This window comes from Ostrinia nubilalis, chromosome 3 (genome assembly GCF_963855985.1).
Source record: "Ostrinia nubilalis chromosome 3, ilOstNubi1.1, whole genome shotgun sequence".
Lineage (NCBI taxonomy): Eukaryota > Metazoa > Arthropoda > Insecta > Lepidoptera > Crambidae > Ostrinia > Ostrinia nubilalis.
The window spans coordinates 8,625,243-8,634,095 of record NC_087090.1 but is presented as its reverse complement, the minus strand read 5'-3'; the positions used below and the strand labels follow the sequence as shown (position 1 = coordinate 8,634,095).

The following is an 8,853-nucleotide window of genomic DNA, read 5'->3' as shown; positions in this document are numbered from 1 at the left end:
AAACATGAGATGTGATAGTAGTACAGATACTTTAATTAGATTCATTAAATACATATTACATAAGTCAGAATATGTTTTATAAAATGTATTATTATAAAATTTACCTACTATAACATTAAACACAATAATAATATAACTATCGCATTTTAAGATACAGATATCATGTATGTATTCTTGCTGAATAGAATAACATAGGCGAACGTTAAAAAACGATTGTAAAATAGGTACCTATTTAAATTTCCATTTTCCGCATCATCCAGTGGAAGAATCCCAGAATAGAGAACGACATCGTTAGCGGCACTGCCGATGCTCTTAACCAGGCCCAAAGACTGTAAAAGAAATATAGCAAATTTAAAGCCAATGCATAAATTCTTATAATGAGTGAATAATATTCAAAAGACTTGCAGTTCAGCCTATGATTCTGTAGATAACAGTTTTATTAAGTAAACTACAAAATATACCTAGAAAAAGGTTTTTTAAATGTTGGATGAATTAATATTATAATTACTGGTATTGTTTACAAATCAAAGTTGCCTGTGCAGTTGACCGTAAATATTCTATTATAGTTCATTAGTTCATAATATAATGGTGTATGAGACTATACTTACTCATATGGATCATCAGAGATATAGTAAGGTTCGAGAGTGGGGACGATACCACAGTCAGCAATATACACATGACGCGTTGGCCGATCATCCACATCCGTAGGAGTATGCTCCAGTAAATGGACCACATTCTGACCTTCCACCACCTGGAAAAACAAAAGTTTTAGTTCTACATACCTAGTTTATCAAAACCAAGGAACAATAAAGACTTTAAAATCCCTTGTACCTTTCCTATTACAGTATGCAAATTGTCCAACCAAGGTGTTCCAGTAGTTGTTATGATAAATTGGCAGCCATTTGTATCTTTACCTAAACAATAACATTAGCTTTAATTATTTTGAATTGTTGAATGATTGAAAATAATTTAAAATATTTACACTGAAGTTACCTTTATTCGCCATAGACACAAACCCTGCGATGCTGTGTTCAGTGTCTAAATTCTCATCAGGGAATGTTTCTCCGTAAATACTTATTGAACCTCTGCCATCATCCGATACAACATCGCCACCTGCCGTGATAATGATAAATATTAAAACGAATACCTTGACACTGTACTTTAACGATCAGATTAGATTGTATCTAACAAACCTTGCACCATAAACCTTTTGATTATTCGATTAAAAGATGTTCCCTTGTAAGATTTTCCTTTAATGCCTTTAGTGGCAAGAACTTTAAAGTTTTTAACAGCTTTAGGTGCCAAGTCACCAAATAAGCCTATTACAACTCTACCCAGTGGTTTATCTTCATCTTGTATATCTAAATAGACTTGATCTGTAACTCTGAATTGGCGTGCCTGGAATACAAATTAACATTTATATTTAGAAAAATATAAGTAAGTGCTAATCAACGGCATTGTACTGCTTTTACAGGGTTCTTTTTATAGTTTTAAATTATGAAACTTACATTTACAATCCATGCACACTTCAGCAAATAAATTAAACATAGCAAACTACTGTAGTTCATTTTCACTTAAAAAAAAGAACTATTCTTTTAGAGCAACTGCTACCTTGTTTCAGTACAAAATATACTGATCAATGTCTGCTTAATTGGATTACCACTTACGTTGAAGGATGAAACCACACAGGTGCTTCGTCGGTATTGAGTTATTCATAATTTGAAGATGGGAAAAATATCCTTAATCATTACTAAGTAAGTACTCGGATAATAGATACACAAACACTTATTTACATTACAAGTTTATTATTATTATGTACACATACACAAAGCTTTGTTCAAATTATTATTATTATTTAATAAGAGCATCCTTTATTTACTGTATATTCAACATTTATTTGTTGTGCATTATTATTACTTATGTATGTATATTTTATGTAGTTTAGATAAGAGTCCATGACTCAGCATGGGGCAAACTGAAAACCAGCATCGTGACCTTCCTCACCGTGGGTCACAGCTGAGTGGGGTTCCATTGCAATGGGCATCACTATTGTGACAGGGTGGCACAGCTCAGTTAATTATTTTCTTTCCTTATAATGTTTTATGTGCTATTTCTGTCTTTTTTTTCTTCAAATTTCCCTTTTTGTCCTTTTGTGATATTCATCATAATAAATATTTCTTTCTTTTATTCTACTCTGTAAAATTATAATGGATCTCTAGGATAAATCTTCAATTATTCTTTGTTCTTATTGTCTAATGGAACTATACAAATCTCTACACTATCAGCAGCACATTGTGCCTTTTGGTTGTTGTGACCTGTCATTTTGTTTGTATGAAATTTTATATGCGATTTAAGTTTGTCACTTCTGCTAAACTCCTTTTTGCAATTGAATGTATCTGTAAAGGGGCATTTGTACATTTTTCGTTGTTGATGTGTGTTCATATGTCTATTTAAGGAATCTTTTCTCTTAAAAAGACCTTTACAGACTTTGCATTCATAATTTTTCTCTCCATGTTTTAGTAAATGTGTTGTTAAATACTTTTTCATGCGAAAACTTTGACTACAAATAGTACATTTAAATGGTTTTAATTTTCTGTGCACCTGAAGGTGTAGACGTAATCTTTTATCACTTGAAAATGTCTTGTTGCAATGAATACAGACCTTATTATGGTTCTCTGTGAGCATGTGTAACGAAAGTTTCTCTGCTTTTGTAAACATTGCATCACACTGGGAACACTTAAATAATTCAGTTGGACTTGGTGGATTGTTACACTTATAGTCATTACTTTCATAGTGGAAAGCAATCTCTTCCAATGAATCAAATGCATTATTACATTTATGACACCTGTATGTTACTGTTTTGTGAACACTAGATACATGATGCATTAAAGATTCAACTGTATCATAAAAACAGTTGCATTGATTTTGTATACACTTATATTTTTTTAAACACATATGCTTCTTAAGGTGTATCCTGTATTGGCTATAAGTAGGTAAGGTTGAATCACAATACATACATGAATAACTTAATAGGTCCTCACCAGTTGTCTTAGCTGTTGTTTCACTTATACCATCCGGCCAAACTTTGTGAGTCAGAACATGACTTTGTAAGTGGGAATTCTGTATAAAACATCGACCACAAATAACACACTGATGAGGTTTCTCATGCATCTTTGGATGACTGTCTAAATCTGTATTTTCCTTCTTACATTTATCTTTATTTATTTTGGGACTTAGGTTTTCATTGAGTTCAATTTGTGTAAGAATTTGTTCAGAACAAGCACTAAGCGGCTGGTATTCAGATATGCTTTTGGTGGGCTCTTCAGCATTATCATGAGACTGTTTTTTACATTGGTTATTTTTATGGGCTAGAAATAGTGTCAACGAATTGAACACAACTTTACATGAACCACAGAAAAATGTATCTTCGCTAGTCGAATCTAATACTAAAACATGAGCCATAGCTGTTGATCCGAAAGAAATTAAATTCAATATTCACTTTTCCTCAAAAAACAATCAATTTGTTTACTTTTTCTTCTGACAACAGTGGGGGACGTTTGGCCGAAAATAGCGCTTGTAAGCGCTAATAAGAAAAATGGCGATCATGATCATTTATAGCGGTAAGTGCTACCACTTGCTAAAAAAATTATATAGGAAAATGTCACTTTTGAAGTCAATAAAAGTGTCCTTACCGAAAGCATGCTAAAGTTTTCAGCGGTTACCGTGGCGATTGCCATTTTGCTTACAATTTCTAACAAGCGCTATTTTCGGCCAAACGTTCTCGATTGACTGACGTTGACGTAACCATGAAGCTAAAGATAAAAATGGAGGGCAAACTTGGAACAAAAACTTGAGTCAAATACCTACTTATATCTATCTCGCTCTCTGTTGCCCTACCTCTCTTTTTAGTGTGAACTGTAGTATTGCTATCTTCTTATTTAAATCTCCTTGTAAATTCTTCGAAATAGCCAATTCACTAACCAAATCAGAAGTTAAACAAATAAATAATTAATATTTGAAACTAAGATTACCTAGTTAAATAAAAAATCACAAAATTGTCGGCCATTTAGGCTTAATGTGTTGGCGAATCAGGGAATTACAATCCCAATTCCTGGGGAATCGGTACCATGTGGCAACATCGGCCCAATCCGGCCCATCATGGCGGTTGTTTACTATTTTGTTTAATATGCAGTTAATTTCGTTTGAGATTGTTTACAGGAAATAATCATTGTTTTATCACAAGAAATGGTGCAAAATTTTGTAGTGCGTGGTTGCGGTAGTACATGGTGTCCTGGAAGTGACATAAGATTCCACACGTAAGTGTTTATTTCGTGATTTCCGACATTGGATCATTGTAAACATTTTTCACATTTTTTACAGTAATTTCTTCCTAAAACGTTTTACCAGTATTTACACTTATCATTTTTAATGATACCTATATCAAGAAATAAAGATTTTACATTGAGTTTCATTGAATTTGAGCAAATTTATATTTTTTGTTTATTTAGAAAGAGAGTCTGCCCACAGAGAGCGAGATAGTGATACATAGTTTGTGCTTCAAGTAGGTATTCGGAGTGTGGCCTCCATTTTTATCTGTAGCTTCAGGATTACTAATGTTTGGCCAAAAAACGTTTCCCAAATTATCACATCGCAAACAACGTTTCCCAAATTTTCATTTGGCAAATTCTCATTTGGCAATACAACTTATTGCAAACTTTTAATTCGCAAATGTCGTTTTTGGCATATTATTGTTTAGCAAATTATTGTTTGGCAAAGTATGTTTTGCCAAATGTTTCATTTGGCAAAAATATTTCACGATAAACTATTTACAAAATAACTTGATTAGTGCATAGAATGGAATACAAATTAGCGTGTGGTTATTATTTTGTTTAGTGGGTAGTTAATATAAAATTTGTTCTAAATTAATTTTCCTATTTCATTCTTTTTATCGAAATTTCCAAATGATTCATTAACAATAGAAGTGATTCTAGCGCTCGGCGGCCGCTGCCGCGGCACGCTTCGCTCGCCTTCGCGCATTAAGGGTCACTGTTCTAACCTAACCTAACCTACTATTTTCTGTAATACCTACTTTTTGCAACCATACTATTTTCTGCAATCTCTTTGTTTTACATAAAATTCTCGTGAAAACCATGATCATCTATCTATCAGCCTTATGCTTTGATTTGTGGGTAACGGTGGGTAAGTAAGTATGTGAAGTGTCAATTTGACCAAACAAATTATTTGGGATGTAATATTTGGCAAAATGAAACATTTGCTTTATAAACATTTGCCAAGTAAAATTTTGCCAAATGATAATTTGACCAAATGAATTAGTTGCGAAAAGTACAGTTGCTAAAAGTTCATTTGGGAAATGAAACTTTGGCGATAAGTTGTTTGCGAAGTGAAATTTGGCGAAAAGTAATTTGGCGAAACGGAAGGATACCGTAGCTTCATGGTATGTACCGAGCACGTTTTAAAGTTATTAAGTTTATACGCCAAGTCCATGAGATATACGTCAGTGGTCTACGCTCATGGTGGATCATGGAGCAAAAAAAATTTTGCTCTTTAGGCTGCGGTGGTTACGTCCATGAAGCTACAGATAAAAATGGAGGCCACACTCCGAATACCTACTTGAAGCACAAACTAAGTATCACTATCTCGCTCTCTGTGGGCAGACTCGCTCTTTCTAAATAAACAAAAAATATAAAATTGCTCAAATTCAATGAAACCAATGTAAAATCTGTATTTCTTGACATAGGTATCATTAAAAATGATAAGTGTAATTACTGGTAAAACGTTTTAGGAAGAAATTACTGTTAAAAATGTGAAAAATGTTTACAATGATCCAATGTCGGAAATCACGAAATTAATAAACACTTACGCGTGGAATCTTATGTCACTTCCAGGACACCACGTACTACCGCAACCACGCACTACAAAATTTTGCACCAATTCTTGTGATAAAACAATGATTATTTCCTGTAAACAATCTCAAGCGAAATTAACTGCATAATAAACAAAATAGTAAACAACCGCCATGATGGGCCGGATTGGGCCGATGTTGCCACATGGTACCGATTACCCAGGAATTGGGATTGTAATTCCCTGATTCGCCAACACATTAAGCCTAAATGGCCGACAATTTTGTGATTTTTTATTTAACTAGGTAATCTTAGTTTCAAATATTAATTATTTATTTGTTTAACTTCTGATATGGTTAGTGAATTGGCTATTTCGAAGAATTTACAAGGAGATTTAAATCAGAAGATAGCAATACTACAGTTCACACTAAAAAGAGAGGTAGGGCCGCAGAGAGCGAGATAGATATAAGTAGGTATTTGACTCAAGTTTTTGTTCCAACTCTGCCCTCCATTTTTATCTTTAGCTTCATGGGTCTAAAGCATTTAATAACACGTCGTAATCGTACTGATGGAATCGATTGAATTGAACAGAATGTATAAGGGAGAGTCCGCTAATTTGGACCAGTTTTTTTCAATCCCATTTTACACATAGTTTTCTTTTGTTTTTGCTAATGTCCATGGTATGTAATGAAAGATACATTATTCAACTTACTATTTCATAAGTATTAATTAACATGATTGTTGTATATTTAGCACACATCAACAAAGTACGAGTTCAGAGCTTCGGTCCAATTTAGCCAACCGGTTCGATAATTTGTACCACAGGGTTACTAAATTGGATTTCAATAAATTTCAAGCCTATAAAAAAACTATGGCAAAATATTATACGACACATTCTTAACAAATTAGGAAACGAAAAGGAACAGTAGTTAATAACATAGACAATCGATATTGTTTTTCACGTTATCACGATTTTGAGTACAAGTTTTGTAATTCCAATTATCGTAACGCACACTTCTACCTAATCTACTTTGCCAGTCTTTTGCTTTCATTTATTGTTAGTCAAACATAACTACGCTATTATAACTTCAAAATATGATTTACTAAAAAAAAATTCAAAATCCTTTGGTAAAGTTCCATACAACTTGATGAGGTACAATTTAGCCGACTAGGTGATAGTGCTTTTATAAAATCGGTAAAAAATATAGCTTATAAATACCGAAAAATGTTTCAAATAATTGTAATCCACACTAATTTCCGCTTCTAAATAATATATCAGAAACACCCTGTGATTAAATTTAACAAAATTACAAACTAAACATGTATTGTCAAAAGTTACTTGAAAACAATGAAAACATACTTTTCAAAATAAAACACACGTGTTTGTTTTCACGGCAAAAACCACATGGCCGATATTAATTGATTTTAGTTGTGTATCGCTGAGTGTTGCAATTACAGACATTCAATAAATACTTTACGAAATATGAGGGTGGTACAATTTACCCGGCGGTACAATATACCGAACTCTCCCCTATACGATTACATAGTGGTCAATCTTTAAATTACTTTATCTTTGAACGTCAACGTCAAAATTTTTGCCAATTACAAAATTTGACGTTTGTTTTGTGGAACATGGTGACTGATTGACAAGCACTTTTGTTTGTTGATTTACGATTATTTTTAACAACAAAATCGAGTATCTACACAGCACTTTATCTGACCGTGAAAGGGTGTTTTTGTATAGTAATGATAATTTGAACCATTGTAGAACTACCTACTTTACTTAAACTAAGTAATAAGTGAAGAAACCAGTAATCATGACCGTGAATAACACTATAGCTCATCAACGCCTAATCCTCAGTGGAGATAGAGAAAGGTTTTAAATTTAGTATTTTAAATCAAATTATTAAAGAATCATTCACTTCTCATCTGTTGTACCCTCAATGCGTAAATTATAGGCCTCTTCCAAACTAGAAAGTCATCATTTTAGTTTCATTTGTCTGTTTGAATTTCAAATTTATAAATAATCCACAAAATATTATTTTCAGGTTCAAAGAATTATTGAGACGACGACTTATTGAATGTGGTTGGCGCGACCAAGTGAGGATGCTTTGCAGAGACGTAGTAAAAGAAAATGACACTACCAATGTTACTTTTGATATGTTGGTTACAAAAGTAACACCACGGGCTCGAGCTTTGGTTCCGGACACAGTCAAAAAGGAACTTCTCCAGAAAATTAAAACTCACCTTCTAACTCAAAAAGATCAATAATTTATTTAAAAAAGAACAACCATTTATCAGTTTTCTGTCTTAGGATTCTTGGGAGCTTTAATTAAAACTTAATTTACAACCAACAGTATATTTTATTTATAAACACTTTACATTTAGATTAAACAAAAATATATATTGCTTATACATAATACTGCTATCAGATGCTATTTGACTGTCATGAAAGTATTGCTTGCCTGACATTGTGTCATGGACTTACCATACAACAATATTACAGTTAGAGTAGAGCTAATGTAAAGTAAAGATACAGCTTGAGTTATGAAGCCACAACATTTATATTGTAAATGTACATAATATGTATATTTGAATTAATTAGATGAAAGTAAAACAATGGAATAGATAAACCAATGGATAGTTAGTATAATTAGCTAGATATATTAGTGAATATAAACGAACATTATTGAGCTATAATTGCATATCAAAAAATATTTTTGAGCAAGTAAATCATGCTTATTCGAATATGAAATACCCAATACACCAGAATGAAAATACCCTTCCTCTTTTTATATAATATTGACTTAAATGCAATGTTTTATCTTAAATTATAATCATAATGTCAGGAATAGCTGCAATGCAATATTATCAATAAATGAAGCTGATTATAAAAATGACACAAACCATGCAACACCTCAAAATAGTGAAAACAGTTCAAAATTTCGCAACAAAAGGTAAAACCAGAATGTATGAGTGTATAATTGAACAC

General features: G+C 32.5%; 2 protein-coding genes across 3 annotated transcripts; one reads left to right on the top strand and one right to left on the bottom strand.

The window, feature by feature from the left end:
* Nucleotides 1-12: 12 nt before the first annotated feature.
* LOC135087831 (peptidyl-prolyl cis-trans isomerase, rhodopsin-specific isozyme-like) lies at nucleotides 13-1,644 on the bottom strand. Its single transcript, XM_063982646.1, has 6 exons — nucleotides 1,509-1,644; nucleotides 1,194-1,398; nucleotides 994-1,113; nucleotides 832-914; nucleotides 609-751; nucleotides 13-329 (listed from the first exon to the last, which is right to left on the bottom strand). The coding sequence occupies exons 1-6, from the start codon at nucleotides 1,566-1,568 to the stop codon at nucleotides 233-235; spliced, it is 708 nt and encodes a 235-aa protein (XP_063838716.1). The 5' UTR covers nucleotides 1,569-1,644; the 3' UTR covers nucleotides 13-232.
* Nucleotides 1,645-1,667: 23 nt separating this feature from the next.
* On the top strand, nucleotides 1,668-8,215 carry LOC135087832 (enhancer of yellow 2 transcription factor-like). Of its 2 annotated transcripts, none has more exons than XM_063982648.1 (2): nucleotides 1,668-1,754; nucleotides 7,910-8,215. In XM_063982648.1, the coding sequence occupies exons 1-2, from the start codon at nucleotides 1,726-1,728 to the stop codon at nucleotides 8,130-8,132; spliced, it is 252 nt and encodes an 83-aa protein (XP_063838718.1). In that variant the 5' UTR covers nucleotides 1,668-1,725; the 3' UTR covers nucleotides 8,133-8,215. The 2 variants fall into 2 exon arrangements, with proteins under 2 accessions (XP_063838718.1, XP_063838717.1); XM_063982647.1 differs by lacking the exon at nucleotides 1,668-1,754 and adding an exon at nucleotides 7,474-7,737.
* The last annotated feature ends 638 nt before the right edge of the window (nucleotides 8,216-8,853 follow it).

Coding starts and splice junctions, on each gene's coding strand:
- LOC135087831 (XM_063982646.1), bottom strand. CDS start 1,568: ATGAACTACAGTAGTTTGCTATGTTTAATTTATTTGCTGAAGTGTGCA. Junction 915..993: donor TGTGTCTATGGCGAATAAAG/GTAACTTCAGTG, acceptor GTTATTGTTTAG/GTAAAGATACAAATGGCTGC. Junction 330..608: donor ATCTCTGATGATCCATATGA/GTAAGTATAGTC, acceptor TTTCTTTTACAG/TCTTTGGGCCTGGTTAAGAG.
- LOC135087832 (XM_063982647.1), top strand. CDS start 7,679: ATGACCGTGAATAACACTATAGCTCATCAACGCCTAATCCTCAGTGGA. Junction 7,738..7,909: donor CTCAGTGGAGATAGAGAAAG/GTTTTAAATTTA, acceptor TATTATTTTCAG/GTTCAAAGAATTATTGAGAC.